Here is a 17,110-nt window from a genome sequence, read left to right as displayed (position 1 = left end):
AAACCAACAGAAGGCAAATAAAAAAGTCATAAGGAGAGAAAAGATGAAACTAGCCAATATTATAACAGAGGATACCAAAAGTTTATTTTATCAAATACATGAAGAGTAAAAATTGGGTATTGGACCACTGGAAAATTATGCTGGATAGGTAGTAGGAGAAGAAGAAAGCCCTTAACTTCGAGTGGAGTCATTGGGACATCGTTGTGACGGTGTTTTTTAAGCAGGCTTTCTTGCTTTTACGAGGCTGAGTTGCTAGCTCAACGCTCAACCTAGCACGGATGGAAAGTGTGCAGGGAGCTGGCTGGATTTGAACTCGGGAGCCTTCGCTCCGAAGTCCAGCGCTGATGCCACTACGCCACCAGCCGGCTCTGGATAGGTAGTAATGAGGGACAAAGAATTGGCAGATGAACTTGTTAAGTATTTTACATCAGTATTCATTGTGGACAGTTCCTTAACATTGTCATAGCCGGGGTGGTACTGGGGATAAGCTTTCACTATGAATTAAATGCTCCCAGTGTTGTGCATCCCAAATAGCCTCTTACAACCAGGTGTAACTCCGGGTCTTCATGTGTAGCTTAGCTACTAAGCCTAGTGAAATCGTTTCTACTGACAGGAGAAGGGTCAAAGGCAGATTACTGGTGCCTTAAAACCAGTTGCTTTGAGCAGATGAGGGTTGTCTGCCATAGTTGGCAGCTCCTCTGGGAGAAGGAAAACACTGATCTCAAACCTCAGCTGCCTTGTGGCAATACCCACTATGGGGAAGATTTCAGGAGCAAACCCAGAGAGAAATCCAGAGCCGGAGTCCCTAAGGCAGCCCTACGTCGAGTTCAATGCTGATTGGCAACTCCTGCAACACTGCTAGTGCCAAACCATACAGGTCTCAGCTATTCTTTTGGATTCATTAACTGCGTGGAGAGGGCAAGACTGCTGTGGGCAACAGCTTGCTCCCCATATCATACAGCCCTGGTTAACAGCTCAGGCTGCTTAACAAGATAAGAGCCCATGGTATCACAGGTAAGACAATACTAGGGATAGAAGATTGGCTGACTGTCAGGAGGCAAAGAATGGGAATAAAGGGAGCCTTTTCTGATTGGCTGCCGGTGACTGGTGGTGTTCCTCAGAGTTCGGTGTTGGGACCGCTTCTTTTCACATTACGTGTCAATGATCTGAAATGATGGCTTTGTGGCCAAGTTTGTGGAAAATATGAAGATGGGTGGAGAGGCAGGTAGTGTTGAGGAAGCAGGGAATCTGCAGGAGGACTTGGACAGATATTAGAAGAATGGTCGAAGAAATAGCAGATGGAAAACAGTGTTGGGAAGTGTATGGTCATGCACTTTGGTAGGAGGAGTAAAGGCAGAGACAATTTTCTGAATGGGGTAGAACATTTTAAAAACCACAGGCACAAAGGAACTTGGGGGTCCTTGGCAGGATTCCCTAAATGTTAACGTGCAGATAGAGTCAGTGGTAAGGAGGGCAAATGCAATGTTAGCATTCATTTCAAGAGGACTAGAATACAAGAGCAAGGATGTAATTCTGAGACTTTATAGGGCATTGCTCACATTGTACTTGGAATATTGTGAGCAGCTTTGGGGCCCTTACCTTTTTTGATCTGATTTAGAGACACAGCACAGAGTAATCTCTTCTGGCCTTTCGAACCACACTGCCCCAGCCCCGATTAACCCTACCCTAATCACATGACAATTATAATGACCAATTAACCTAACGAGTATGGCTTTGAACTGTGGGAGGAAACTGAAGCGCCTGGGGAAACCCCTACACATCCATGGGAAGGATGTGTGGAGACTCCTTACAGAATGGTGCCAGAATTGAACCCTGAACTCTGGAATGCCCCGAGCTGTCACAGCATCACTATTACAGTGCTGGCATTGAAGAGGGCCCAGAGGAGGTTCACAAGAACGATTCCAGGATTGAAAGCGTTAACACATGAGGAGCGTTTGATTACTCTGGGCCTGCACTCGTTGGAGTTTAGAAGAATGAGGGAGGACCTCATTGAAACCTGTTGAATATTGAAAGGTCTGGATAGAGTGGATGTGGGGAGGATGTATCCTATAGAGGGTGACTCTAGGACCGGGGGCACAGGCTCAGAATGGATGGGCGACTATGTAGAACAGAGATGAGGAGGAGTTTGTTTAGCTAGAGGGTGGCGAATCTGTGGAATTCATTGTCACAGATGACTGTGGAGGTCAAATCATTGGGTGTATTTAAATCAGAGGTTGACGGGTTCTTGATTAGTCAGGGAGTCAAACGTTGCAGGGAGGAAGCAGGAGAATAGAATTGTGAGGGGTAATAAACCAGCCTTGATGGAATGATGGAGCAGACTCGATGGGCTGAATGGCCCAATTTGCTCCTAAGTCTATGGTCTCTTCCTTCCTGTGCTATCCTTTATTCTCCTTTACCAGCAAATCTTGTGTTGATCCAAGTTCAACACGACCTTTTCCCACTTACCAGCTGTGGACCAAGGGCATTGCACAACAGAATCAAAAATGAGAAGTGTCCCACAATTATCATTACTCCAAAGTTTAGAGAGCAATCTCTTTGACATAATCTAATTCCCCTTTTATCCGACAGGGGAATGACACCATAATCCTGCACCCCTCTATCCCAGCCAGACCAGGTAAAGCTCATACCCATTACAAATTTTACCTCCTCCGACCCTGTGTTTATTTGCAATTTAAAGGAACCCAGGGTATCAAAGGTAATGCCTGGGCACAAGCACAGGCTCTTAGTGAGCTTGCCTGAAAACTGTACTCTCCTTTGAACATAGAACAGTACAGTGTAGGAACAGGCTCTTTGGCCAATAGTGGTGCACAAAACAAATTAAGCTATTGATGCCTAATTAAACTAACCCCTTCTGCCTTCACATGGACCATATTCCTCTACTCTCTGCTCTACGGTGAACTGAGACCGAGGCTATGGGCCTGTCCAGCTGCTCTGGGATTCGGGTCTATGGACTCAATTTGGTTCAGAATAATGTTGCTTGCTTTTACTGTTTGCATGATTTGTGATTTTTCCCCCCCTATGCACACTGGGTGTTAGTTTTTTTAAAAAAAGTAGGTTCTTTAGGTTTCTTCCTTTGTGGATGCCTGTAAGCAGATGAATCTCAAGGTTGTATAATTTATACATACTTTGATAATAAATGCACTTTGAATCCTTTAAATATTCGTGAGCTTGGCTAAGAGCCCCTTCAATGCCTCTATCACATCTGCCTGTGCCACCTCCCCTGGCAGTGCATTCCAGGCACCCACCATTGTGCTTAAATATAAACTTGCCCTGGGCATCTCCTCTGCACTTACCCCCTCTGATTTTAAATGCATGTCGTCTAGTATTAGAAATTTCAACCCGGGGAGGGGGGGGGGCGGGGGCACCAGCCGTCAATCTCTGCCTCTCATAATTTTATAAACATCTATTAGGTCTCCCTGCAGCTGCTCCAGAGAAAAACAGCCCAAGTTTGTCCAACCTCTCATCATAAAGATTCAAAGGTGAGCTTTATTTGTCACGTGTACATTGAAGCATACAGTGAAATGAGTTACCTGCGCCGGGGATTGTACTGGGGACAACCCGTAGGGGTGGCCCCACTTCCGGCACCGATGTACCACGCCAATTTATTAACTCTAACTGTATGTCTTTGGAACGTGGGAGGACACTAAACACCCGGGGGAAATCCACGCGGTCACAGGGTGAATGTCCTTATAGACAGTGGCAGGAATTGATTCTGAACCTTCACAGCTGGCGCGCTCTATAGCGGGTTATTGCACTGCTACGCCACCCCGCTGCCCTCTAATCCAGGCAGCATCCTGGCAAAACCCTCTCCACATCCTTGCTATAACGGGAAGATTAGAACTGAATACAGTACTACCCTTTCCTCCAGGAATTCCACAAACAGGTTCTCCCTGCACCGATGCTGAATGACCTGCTGGGTACATCCAGCATTTTCTGGTTTTTATTCCACTGATCAGGTGGGTCTCTGGTCTCCAGAACAGACACCAGACACAGGGTCTACAGCTAATATCCCTATCCTTTGACCATCCTATTCCAGCTTACCAGCTGTGGACCAAGGGCATTTCACAACAGGATCAAAAAATGTGTCCAAGCATCAGAGAAGTGTCCCAAAATTACAATTACTCCAAAGTTTAGAAAGTAATGTCTTTGACACAATCTAATAAGGTAGAGCCTTGCAAGGTGGAAGCTGGTTCTTGGGCCCTACTGCTCATGGAAACTCTTCTCCCAATCTACATTATCTCCATTCCTCAAGACAGTTAAGCTCCTGGTCAGAATTTCTCAACATCTTTCTACGTTTCCCACTGCCTCATAATCAGGGAGACCCCCTCTCCAACCCCAGTCTTTCTCTCCTCCCGCTGGGCAGAAGATACGAAAGCTTGAGTACCACCAGGGTCAAGAACAGCTTCTATCCTGCTGTTATAAGAGTCTTGAACAGACCTCTTATACAATAAAGGCAAGCCCTTGATCTCTCGATCTACTTTGTCATGATCTTTGTAGTTTGTCTACCTGCACTGCACCTTCTCTATAACTGGAACACTATATTCTATAATCTGTTCTTTTTAACTACTTTGATGTACTTACGCATGGAATGATTTGTCTGGATGGCATGCAAGTAGATGCTCGTCACTGTATCTCAGTACATTTGACAATGATAAAACAACCACCAATTAAGTCAGCTTCTCCAGTCTCTCCACTTTAATCAAAGTCTTTAATTCCTGCATTCACTTTGGTATAATCGGGCTCAATCCTGTGCAAGGCATCACATCAAACACTGCAGCAGACTCTCGTCACTCCACCAGAGAATTACAGTCATCCCTGAAGTCGGTATCAAAGCCCCAACCGTCCGATGGAAGCGAGCGTACAACTACTTTTCCTGCCCTGTACCCATTGCACGCTCCTCTTACGGAGCAGAAGGGATACAGAAGATAAATTTGCAGGAATCTGAAAAGGAAATGTCCTGTGTTACTCAATTCTCCAGCACCTGACTATATGACCAAACTTGTAATATCCAACAGGAGCTACTCAGCTGTTTCCTTCAGGACAGGCAAGAGATTCGATAATTCCCCAAGATACAGTCTGATGTGTTGAGTATTTCCAGTATTTTATGCTTCCATTTCAGATTACCAGCATCTGGGGTATATTTTGTTTTTTCCTTTCGCATTTCCAAAATCGTACATTTAAAATCTACAACATTAATTTCCAGATTTGTACCGTGTGGGAATGTGTCATCATTCTGCTTTTGACAGGCTTGGCTTCCTGGTCCTGATCCTCAGAAAGGACCAGGGAGCAGATGCCTTCCATCTATTATCTTCAATTAAAACCATAAAAAGTCCAATTAAATCTTCTGTTAGATATCTAGATTAAGAGTTTTAACACCAGGTCCAAGGCTCACACAAAACAGAATACACTTGAGAGCCTACAGACATGCTGGCTGAGTGAATCCCATTCCACACTCGGAGAAGGTGAACGGCTTCTCTTTAGTATGAATCAGCTGTAGTGTCTTCTTCCTTGATGACTGTGCGAATCCCTTCCCAAACCTGAAGGGACTGTCTTTGTCTTGTGTGAACTCGTTGGTGCGCCACTAGCTTGTCCAACCAAGTGAATCGCTTCCCGCACAGAGAGCAGGCAAAGGGCCTCTCGCCAGAGTGAATCCGCTCGTGCTTCATCAGGGTGGAAGACTGAGAGAACCCCTTCCCACACTCGGAGCAGATGTACGGCCTCTCCCCGGTGTGAACGCGCTGGTGCCTCACTAGGCTGAACGAGCGACAGAATTCCTTGCCGCACTCGGGACAGGTGAACGGCCTCTCCCCTGTGTGAACCCGCTGGTGCGTCATCAGGTTGTCGGACCGAGTGAAGCGCTTCCCGCACAGAGTGCAAACAAACGGCCTCTCCCCGGAGTGGACCCGCTGGTGCGTCAGCAGGTTGGACGAATCGGTGAACCCTTTCCCGCACTCAGAGCAGGTGAACGGCCGCTCGCCGGTGTGAACCCGCTGGTGGGTCATCAGGATGGACGAATGGGAGAATCCCTTCCCGCAGTAGGAGCAGATGAATGGCCTCTCCTTGGTGTGAACCCTCCTGTGCTCCTGTAGATTGGAGGTCTGCGTAAATCCCTTCCCGCACACGGGGCAGGTGAACGGCCTTTCCCCAGTGTGGCTGCGGAGGTGAATTTCCAGATGGGACGGCCAAAGAAACCCCTTCCCACACTCCCCACATTCCCACCGCTTATCTCCAGTGTGATTGAACAGGTGCCTCGACAGTCCGGGTGCTTGGCCAAAGCCTTGCCCACACTCCGAACCTGTGAACTGTTCCTCCGCATTGGCAGGGGAGCTTTTTGTTTCCACGTCCGAAGAACGGCGATCTTCACACCCTGGAGATTCTGGCTGAACCTGAAGTGCTCTTTGGCTTGAACTTCCTTTCACTGTTGGGACCCTGCGGAAATGAATTCAAAACCGGAGGGCAGAGAGGGGAGGAAAGGCAGGTTATAAAAGTTGGAAGATTGCGTGCGCAGCATTGGAATAAATCGATGGTGAAACTGGCAGGTCATCTACAAACTGCGGGATGACTGGTGTCCTCCAGGGGAGGAGCGTCTGAGTCACAGTGGACTCTGACCTCCACGGGGGAAGAAATTGGAAAGAGCAGAGAGTACAGGTAGAGACAAAGCTGGTAAAACCGGGGGCTTCATCCTTGGTGATTCCAATCTGCATCACAACGTCACTACATTCTGTCCTCTCCAATCAGATTCCTCCTTCTCCAGCCCTTTATCTCTTTCACCAATCGACTTCCCAGCTCTTTACTTCAAACCCTTCCCCCTCTCCCGGTTTCACCCAAAACCTTTTACCTTGTACTTCTTCCTCTGCTCTCCCCGCACCTCTTACTCTGACTTCTAATCCTTTTTCCAGTCCTGATGAAGGGTCTCGGCCTGAATTGTATACTGTTTACTCTTTTCCATAGATGCTGCCTGGCCTGCTGAGTTCCTCCAGCATTTCATGCGTGTTGCTTTGACTTCCAGCATCTGCCAACTTTCTCTTGTTCGTGATTCGACTACATACACTCAGTGGCCACTTTATTAGGTATTCCTGTTCATTAATGCAAATATTTAATCAGCCAATTATCTGGCAGCAACTCAGTGTATTAAAGCATGCAGCCATGGGCAAGAGGTTCAGGCCAAACATCAGAATGGAGGAGAAATGTGATCTGAGTGGCTTTGTCTGTGGAATGATTGTTGATGAGTATCTCAGAAACTGCTGACCTCCTGGGATCTTCGAGAGTTTACAGAGAATGGTCAAAGAAACAAAAAAAACATTGTCAGTGGCAGTTCTGTGGGCAAAAACACCTTGTTAATGAGAGAGGTCAGAGGAGAATGGCCAGACTGGTTCAAGCTAACAGGAAGGTGGCAGTAACTCAAATAACCACGCATTACAACAGTGGTGTGCGGGAAAGCATCTGAGAACGTACAACATATTGAACCTTGAAGTGGATAGGCTACAACAGCAGGAGACCACACTGAGATCCACCCCTTTATCTAATAAAGTGGCCATTGAGTGGATCACACCCCCTCCCCACTGAACCCCAACCCCCAACTCCACTGCCTCTGCCTCTCTCTACATATAAACTCCCTGATCTATTTCCACAGCCACCCCCCTCCCCCCACCAGCCCGTTAATACTCTGAGAATCAGATCAGTGATAAGGAAAACCCCTGATCACTTCCTTTAAAAGGGTTTTTAAGGTTGGCTCCATTTGTCACATGTACTAGAAACATACAGTGAAATTCGTCATTTCGCGTCAAATTAAATAAGCGAGGATCGTGGTGGGGCAGCCCACAAGTGTCGCCACGCTTCCGGTGCCAATGTAGCGAGTCCGCAACTTCCTAACCCTAGCCGTAAATTTCTGGAATGTAGATGAGACCAGAGGAAACACAGTCAGCCATGCGGAGAAAGTATAAACTACAGACAGTGACGAGAACTGAACCCCGATCTTACAGCCCGAGATGTCAAGCACTGCACTAACTGCTTCACCACTTTGCTGCCCCAACTTGTTTCCCCCTTCTCCTCCAAGCGTGACTTGTCCTGATGCCCACCCCTGGGAAAACTCTCCCTGAGACCTCTCATCCCTCGGCTTTTGATTTCATGGACAACCTCGCAGGCGAGGGGCTGGATTCATCCTGACGTTATCATGCCAGAGGTCTGCTAAAAGGCATCTGTGCAATGTCTTCAACCTCCGAGCCTTTTAAATCCCGCATCCCAGCCTCCCCGCTTCTCGCCTCTGTTTGCTCCGTCAAGTTTCTGGGTTTAGGCCCAGTTCACACTCCATTCCGAAATGACGTGACGGTGACCCACGTTTCACTCAGAGCCACCGAGCCGCGACGGGTAGAGCCCAGCGTGTCTAGTTACCTCTGCTTCCGCGAGCTGGCTTGCGGGCTCTCTGCCCCTGTCAGCTGCTCATTGGTCAGCACATCCTGTCCGACGCTCCAGTTGTCCTTTCCTTCAGCTTCCACCTCTTCCCCCGTTTCTTCTGATTCTCGCTCCGGCGTAGTCTGGGGGAGCATCCCAATCTTGTGTCTCCGTGCATTTCCCTCCTCGGGTCTCTCACTGTCTTCCATTCCTTGGCTGTACATCTCTGGAACAGGAGTTCACCCAATGAAGTCAAAAAGTCAACTTATCAAAACACATATATATCATGCACTAGTCTTACAGGCTTTTACAGGAAAATAAAGAAATACAATAGAATTTATGAAAAACTAGACATAAACAAAGACTGACAAACAACCAATGAACTAAAGAACACAAACTGTGCGATAAAAAAACTAATACTGGGAACATGAGTTGTGCAGTCCTTGAAAGTGAGTCCATAGGTTGTGGAGCCAGTTCAGTGTTGAGATGAATGAACGTATCCACACCGGTTCAGGAGCCTGATGGTTGAGGGGTAATCTTTCCTGAACCCGGTGGTGTCCTTCCCGACGGTACAGAAGAGGGCATGGCCTGGACAGTAGGGGTCCTGACGACTGATGCTACTTTCTTGTAAATCTGCTCAATGGTTGGGAGGTCTTTGCCTGAGATGGACTGGACTAGAAGAGAGAAAGGGCTGGATTGGGCGGGGGGGGGGGGGTAGTTTTTGATGATGGACGCCGCATGATACCGAATGAAGTTGTTGGGGTTCATGAAGGTGCCATCAGAAGCTTCTACTGATTTTCGCTCTCCAATCCAATTACAGGGCAAACCCCAGCCGATCAGGTTAGGGAAACCCCATGACCCCGACACTGCCTGCTCCCTCCACCCGTTAGCTGATCCGCATGTCAAAGGGGTTGCCGTGACCTGGTGAGAATGCATCGTCCTTGGTCATCAGCATTCTGGAGGTGAGACACAGGACACTGTCTGAAACTGGACAAGTTTTTCATCTTGTTGCCCAGGATTCCATAGATCAGGTCAGGGATGAACCCGACCCCCTCGTCCCCCCTTCCTCACACTCTCTGCTCCCTGTCCACCCTGATGAGCAATGATGGGTTCGGCCCCAGTCACGAAAGACCCCCCCAGCCCCCCAATTACCAGACCCGTGCTGACTCCAGTTTGTAAAAGGGTGCAGCACAGCAGTCACCCCTCGCTGAGTCGGTCTGGCCAAAGCTGAGGCCAGGGGCCGAGCCAACAACAACCACCTGCGTTACGGTAGTGCTGCAAATTCACAAGCAGGGAATCAGCCTCGAAATGGGGGGCGGAGGTGGTTCAGTGGCGATGTCATTGGACACATGACCCAGAGGCCCAGATTAATTAATGATCCGGGGGCAGGAATCCAACCCCACCTTGGGAGACAGCTGAGGACCTCAGGCCTGGCTGAAAACTTCAGAGATAATGACCATCGGGCTGATTTTGTACCTGACTGGCTAGCTCTTCCGGGATACCGTGTGATCTAATCTGCCGGGGGCAACTTACCATGAGGAACCGTGCCAAAGTCCACGTAGACAATGTCTACTGTCCCATCGTCATTGATCTTCTTGTTCACAGCTTCGAAAAAAACAAAACAACAAAGTTTGTTAAGTGTGATTTAACGCTGATCAGATCATGCAACACACACAAAATGCTGGAGGGACTCAGCATCTGTGGAAAAGAGTAAACAGTCGACATTTCGGGCTGAGACTCTTCGTCGCCATCTTGTGCCACATGGCCCACATTCGCCGCCATCTTGTGTCACATGGCCCCCATTCGCCGCCATCTTGTGCCACATGGGCCCCCATTCGCCGCCATCTTGTGCCACATAGCCCCCATTCACTGCCATCTTGTGCCACATGACCCCCAATCGCCGCCATCTTGTGCCACATGACCTCCAATCGCCGCCATCTTGTGCCACATGGCCCCATTCGCCGCCATCTTGTGCCACATGGCCCCATTCGCCGCCATCTTGTGCCACATGGTCCCCATTCGCTGCCATCTTGTGCCACATGGCCTCCAGAGTCCTGAAGAAGGGTCATGGCCCGAAATGTCGACTGTTTACTCTTTTCTGTAGCTGCCTGGCCTGCTGAGTTCCTCCAGCATTTTGTGTGTGTTGCTTGGATTTCCAGCATCTGCAGACTTTCTGATCAGCTGTTTGTGCTGATCAGCTCTTGACTTTCCAAGTGTGTGGTAGTGGGATGGGATACCTGGTTGAGTGCTGCTTCTAAACATTAGTGAAACTAACGAACTGATTGTTGACTTAACATGCACCAACAAGCTGGGGTTTTCTCTCTGGAGAGGAGGACGAGAGCTGACTTGATAGAGGTGTACAGGATGGTAAGTGGCGTAGATTGTGTGGACTGCCAGAAACTTTTTCCACGGGGTGTAAAAGTCTAATTCCAGAGGGAATGGAGGAAACTATATGGGGGAGGTCAGAGATAAGTTTCTTTTAAATGTAGAAAGTAGTGACTGCGTGTAACGCCCTGTCGGGGGTGGCGGTAGAGACAAGTACATTAGGGACGTTCAAGAAACTGTGAAGATATGCATAAGGATGATAGAAAAATGGAGAGCTTTGTAGGAGGGAAGGATTAGATTGATTACTTAGAGTGGAATTATAGATCGTCACAACATTGTGTGACTAAGGCCTTCACTGCACCTTTCTATGTTCTTCATTGGAGGATCGGCAGTAGAGGGAGTCAGTAGCTTTAAATTTGTGGGTGCCAACATATGGGATGACTTGCCCTGGGCGCAGCACACAGATGCAAACACATGGAAGACACATCAGCAACTTCACTTTCTGAAGGAGGTTCAGCTGAACACTTCTAGAGATTACCACGCTACCAGGGATAGGGTTCCTCTTGTCCTCACCTACCATCCCACCAGCCTCTGTGTCCAGCACATAATCCTCTGAAACTTCCACCACCTCTAAATGGATCCCATCCTTCTCACTTTGATTTCCACAGGGGTCGCTCCCTACGAGACTCCCTTGTCCATTTGTCCCTCCCCACTGATCGCCTTCCTGGCACTTATCCTTGCAAGTGGAACAAGTGCCATGCCTGCCCCTACACCTCCTCCCTCACTACCATTCAGGTCCCCAAACACCTTCCAGGTGAGGCGACACTTTACCTGCGAGTCTACTGGGGTCATGTTCTGTGTTCAGTGCTCCCCGTGTGGCCCCTTGTATATCGGTGAGACCTGATGTAGATTGGGAGGCCGCTTCGCCGAGCATCTACTCTCCGTCCACCAGAACGAACGGGATCTCCCAGTGGCCACCCGTCTTAATTCCACTTCCCATTCCCATACGTCTATCCATGGCCTCCTCCACTGTCGTGATGAGGCCACACTTAGGTTGGAGGAACAACACCTTATATTCCGTTTGGGTAGCCTCCAACCTGATGGCATGAACGTCGTTTTCTCAAACTTCCAGTAATGCCTCCGCCCCCCTCACCATTTCCCATCCCTTTCCACCCTTTCATGTTAAACCCTTGCCCGCCCTTAGACTCCCTCTGGTGCTCCTCCCCCCACCTTTCTTTCTTCCATGGCCCTCTGTCTCTTTCACCAATCAACTTCCCAGCTCTTTTCTTCATCCCTCCCCCTCCAGGTTTCTCTCTCCCATTGCCCCACATTTTAAGTCTTCTCCTCAGCTTTTTCTCTCCAGTCCGGCCAAAGGGTTTCAGCCCGAAACGTCGACTGTATTTTTTCCCATAGATGCTGTGTGTGTGTATGTCTGTGTGTCTCTTGGCTTTCCAGCATCTGCAGGTTTTCTCTTGTTAGAGATTACTGTTGAAGGTACAGCAGAATCAGAATCAAGTTGAATATCACCGGCATATGTCATGAAATTTGTTCTTTTACCGCGGTAGTACAGTGCAATGCATAAAGTATACTACAGTTCAAAGTAAAATTATCAACTACATGTATATCACCACTTACGTAAAACCCTGAGATTCATCTACACACTCAATTAATCCATTATAGAATAATAACCATAATAGGATCAATGAAAGACTGCACTGACTTGTGCATTCAAGCAGTGTGCAAAAGGGAATAAACTGCACAAATACAAAAATAAAGAAGTAATAATAATAATAATAAATAGGCAATAAATATAGAGAACACCAGATCCCAGCTACCTACACCTGGCATACGACTCCCCCTTTCCCTTTTTACAACACGGTATCAGGACCTTCTGGCCCAACGAGCCCACGTCACATCCATGTGACCAGAATTAGAATCGGGTTTAAGATCACTGGCTTTTCCTGAGCCTGTGCAGAAGCCCCTCCATAGCAGGCAGTGATGCAGTCAGTTGGGGTGCTCTCCACGGTACATCTGTGACGTACCAATCCTCGCCAAACCCCTAACGAAATATATCTGCCTTCTTTGTAATTGCGTCAATGTGTTGGGCCCAGGACAGGTCCTCAGAGATGCTGACACACAGGAACTTGAAGGTGCTCACCCTTTCCACTTCCAATCCCTCGATGAGGACTGGTGTGTCCTCCCTCATCTTACCTGTTCTAAGATCCACAATCAATTCTTTGGTCTTACTGACCTTGAATAAAGTTGTGGCAGCGACACCACTCCGCTAGCTAATATATCGTGTCCTCCTCATCACCATCTGAAATTCTGTCAACAATTAGCCTGGTAAACCGTACGGCTTTGGAACGTGGGAGAAAACACCTGAAGGAAACCTAATGTGGTCACGGGGAGAACGTAGGAAATCCTTACGGACAACGGTGGAATTGAACCCAGGACACAGGCACTGTAGTAGCATTACACTAAGCATTACCCTACCAGGCCACACAAGACCTCTTGTCAAGAGATTCAATATCTCTTGTCATCCAGAGATCCCTACTTCTGCCAAATTTGCTTCTCACTCTCAGAGGAACATTCTCTCCATCTCCCTTTTAAACACCGCCCATTTGCCTGACGTCCCCTTACTTGCCAACTCCCCTGAAAATACCTGTCTAATACCATTAAGATTGGCCTTGCCCCATTCTAGAACCTTAGACTGTGGACCAGTTGAAGGAGAAATCTTGTTGGACAACCAATGTCAGTGCTACCTTTCAATCAGGACTGCGGTCAAGATTTAAAAGGCAGAGCTTTGCGGCAGTTTCTCTGAGTTGGGGAGCGACCAATCAGGAAGAGGAATTCATTAGAAAGGGCCAATAAAAATAGCACAGGTGCAAGTGGAGCAGCCATTCCCTTGAGTGTGCCAGTGTTTAGAGTGGCTTTGGCTCATCAGGCTTCAGGCTTGGTTGAGGTAAAGTATCTGGTAAGTTTCTCTCTTTCTGTTCTTATTTGTTCATTCCACATCTGTCAGAGCATAGTGCAGTGAGAATGGCTCCAGGGCCAGTGTTCTGTAGTCTGTGTGGGATGTAGGAGGTGTGGGAGACCTCCAGTCTCCCAGATAAACACCTCTGCAGCTGCTGAGAGAAGGTGTTAAGGAACTGGAGCCGCAGCTCGATGACCTTCGACTCATGCAGGAGAATGAGGAGGTGATAGGCCGGAGCCACAGGGAGGTAGTCACCCCTTGACTGCAGGAGACAAGTAACTGGGTGACTGTCAGGAGTAGGGGCAATGCACAGCCTGTGCAGAGGGAACACCTGTGGATGTTCCCCTCAATAATAAGTATACAGCTTTAGATACTATTGAGGGGGATGACCTACTGGTGGGGTGGGCGGAGGGGGCACATTGACCAGGTCTCTGGAACCGAGTATGGTGCTGTGGCTCAGAAGAGCAGGGGGTGAAGAGGACTGCAGTGTCGATAAGAGATTCCATCGTCAGAGGAACACAGATGAGATTCTGTGATAGAGTCACCTGGATGGTATATTACCTCCCATTTGCCAGCATCAGGGATGTCTCCGATTGGGTCCAAGGCATTCTTAAGGGTGAGGGTGACCAGCCAGAACTTCTGGTACATAATGGCACCAATGACAAAGGAAGACAAGGAGAGTAGGTCCTGAAGAGAGAATTTAGGGACACTAGATAGAAAGCTGGAAAGCAGGAACTCACTGGAAATAATCTCTGAATTGCTGCCAGTGCCATGCACCAGTGAGGGTAAGAATAGGTCGATTTGGAGCAGGAGGAGGAGAAGATGGCAGTGTGACGCAGTTTGCGCGGCCACTCCCGTGAATGATATCTGTAATTTGTTAAGTAGGGTACTGTGCACAATCCTGATTTGATGGAGACAGACGTGAGAGAATGGAGGAACATCTGGAGAAACTTCTGAAATGCCTTTTTCGCTGCCATTGTTACTGTGTGATCCTGAATCTCCGGAGGGGAAGGCCCGAGTCCTCAGCTTTGCTTGCTGGTCGGCGGCCGGCACAGAGTCGAGGCGCTTGGCGCTCAGAGTCGAAGGGCTTATCAGAGGCTCGAAGTTTTCAGACGGACTCAGTGTCGGCTGTGGTCGGGTGTTTCCAATGCATCGGCAGTTGTCGGTGCCTGGAGGTTTATGGCAGAGAGAGTTTCTCCCTTCTGCCACCTGCTATCGCGGACTATCGGGAGTCGATCAGAACTTTGAGACTTTTTTTTACTGTTCCTATGACCTGCTCTTTATCAAATTATGGTATCGTTTTGCACTGCTGTAACTAAACGTTATAATTATGTGGTCTTGTCACTGTTAGTCTTTGGTTTGTCCTGTTTTTTTTGTTCCGGAGGTGTATCATTTCTTAATGGATGCATGCATTTCTAAATGACAATAAACGAGGACTGAGTGTCCTCATAATCTAATCTAATTTGGCAGGTGAATGCGTGGCTGAGGAACTGGTGAAGGGGGGCGGGTTTCAGATTTATGGATCAACGGGATCTCTACTGGGGAAGGTCTGACCTGTACAAGAGGGACAAATTACACCTGAACCCGAGGGAGCCAATATCCTTGCAGGGAGGTTTGCGAGAGTTGCTCAGGAGGGTTTAACTAATTTGGCGGGGGATGCGAACTGGAGTGATAGTGCTGAGAGTAGATCAGTTGGTTTACAAACGGAGGCTATGTGCCAGCAATGAGATGCTGATGACTGAGCAAAATCGCAGTCAACAGGATGAGTTGCAATGTAAAGGGGGACAAAATCAAGAAGGGTGAATACAGGGCTGAAGGTTTTATATTTGAATGTGTGCAGTATACAGAATGTCAATGAACTTGTAGCACAGTTACAGATTGACAGGTATGTTGTTGTAGCCATCACTGAATCATGGCTGAAAGAAGATTATAGCTGGGAGCTTAGGAAGGTAGAAAATGCACGCCAAAAGGGCAATGTTACAATAGTCATGGGGGACTTAAATATGCAGGTAGATTGGGAAAATCAGGTTGGTGCTGGATCCCAGGAAGGGGAGTTTCTAGAACACCTATGAAATGGGTTTATAGAGCAGCTGTCAGTTGAGCCCACTAGGGGATCAGCTATTCTGAATTGGGTGTTGTGCAATGAACTGGAATTACCTCAGGGAGAGTGATCATAATATCATTTAATTCACACTGAAATCTGAGAAGGAGAAGCTAAAGTCAGATGTATCAGTATTACAGTGAAATAAAAGGGAATTACAGAGGCATGAAAGAGGAGTTGGCCAGAATTGGCTGGAAAAGAACACTGGCAGGGATGACAACAGAGCAACAAATGTATATATTCTAAAGAGGAAGATGTATTCTAAAGGCAAGAGGACACAGCCATGGCTAACAAGAAGCCAAAGCCAGCATAAAAGCCAAAGAGAGGGCATATAATAGAGCAAAAAATAGTGGGAAGTTAGAGGATTGGGAAGCTTTTAAATAAAAACCAACGGAAGGCAAAAAGCCATTAACAAGGTAAAGGTATTATTGGCTAGCTAAAGTAAACTAGCCAATAAGATTAAAGAGGAGTTCTTCAGATGTATAAAGGGTAGCGAGGCGAGAGTGGACCACTGGAAAACTATGCTGGAGAGATAGTAATGGGGGACAAGAAAATGGAGGACGAACTGGATAAGTATTTTGCATCAGTCTTCACTGTGGAAAAGACTAACAGTATGGTGGACGTTCCAGGTGTCGGGGTCATGAAGTGCGTGAAGTTACCATTACTAAGGAGAAGGTTCTTGGGGAAACTGAAAGGTCTGAAGGTAGACAAGTCACCTGGACCAGATGGTGTACACCCCAGGGTTCTGACAGAGGTAGCTGAAGAGATTGTGGAGACATCAGTAATGATCTTTCTAGAATCACTAGATCCTGGAGTGGTTCTGGAAGACTGGAAAATTGGAAATGTCACTCCACTCTTCAAGAATGGACAGTGGCAGAAGATGTTTAATCTCAGTAGTTGGGAAGATGTTGTAGTTGATTGTTAAGGATGTGATTGCAGGGTACTTGGAGTAGCATGATAAAATAGACCATAGTCAGCATGATTTCCTCAAAGGAAAATCTTGCCTGACAAATCTGCTGGAATTCTTGAAGAAATAACGAGCAGAATAGACAGACTCGGTTGATGTAGTGAGGCTGCTTAACAGGCTACAAGCCCATGGTATTACAGGAAAGATTCCAGCATGGACTGATTGGCAGGAGGCAAGGAGTGAGAATAAAGGGAGCCTTTTCTGATTGGCTGCTGGTGACAAGTGGTGTTCCACAGGGGTCTGTGTTGGGACAGGTTCTCTTTACATTATATGTCAATGATTTGGATGATGGAATTGATGGCCTTGCAGATGATACAAAGATAGGTGGACG

The 17,110-nt window shown here is 47.7% G+C and overlaps 1 protein-coding gene across 1 annotated transcript in view; it reads right to left on the bottom strand.

The window, feature by feature from the left end:
* Positions 1-17,110, bottom strand: part of LOC140203682 (uncharacterized) — a 100,276-nt gene that overhangs the window by 67,100 nt on the left and 16,066 nt on the right. The window contains exons 2-4 of the mRNA XM_072269729.1: positions 9,946-10,017; positions 8,413-8,638; positions 5,514-6,450 (exon numbers count right to left, since the gene is read on the bottom strand). Coding sequence (XP_072125830.1) covers positions 5,514-6,450; positions 8,413-8,638; positions 9,946-10,017 — 1,235 coding nt within the window. The remainder of the gene's footprint in view (positions 1-5,513; positions 6,451-8,412; positions 8,639-9,945; positions 10,018-17,110) is intronic.

The sequence above is a fragment of the Mobula birostris genome, chromosome 10 (assembly GCF_030028105.1).
Source record: "Mobula birostris isolate sMobBir1 chromosome 10, sMobBir1.hap1, whole genome shotgun sequence".
NCBI classification, from domain to species: Eukaryota; Metazoa; Chordata; class Chondrichthyes; order Myliobatiformes; family Myliobatidae; genus Mobula; species Mobula birostris.
Note: the sequence above shows the minus strand (reverse complement) of the source record. Positions and strands in the feature narration are given on the sequence as shown.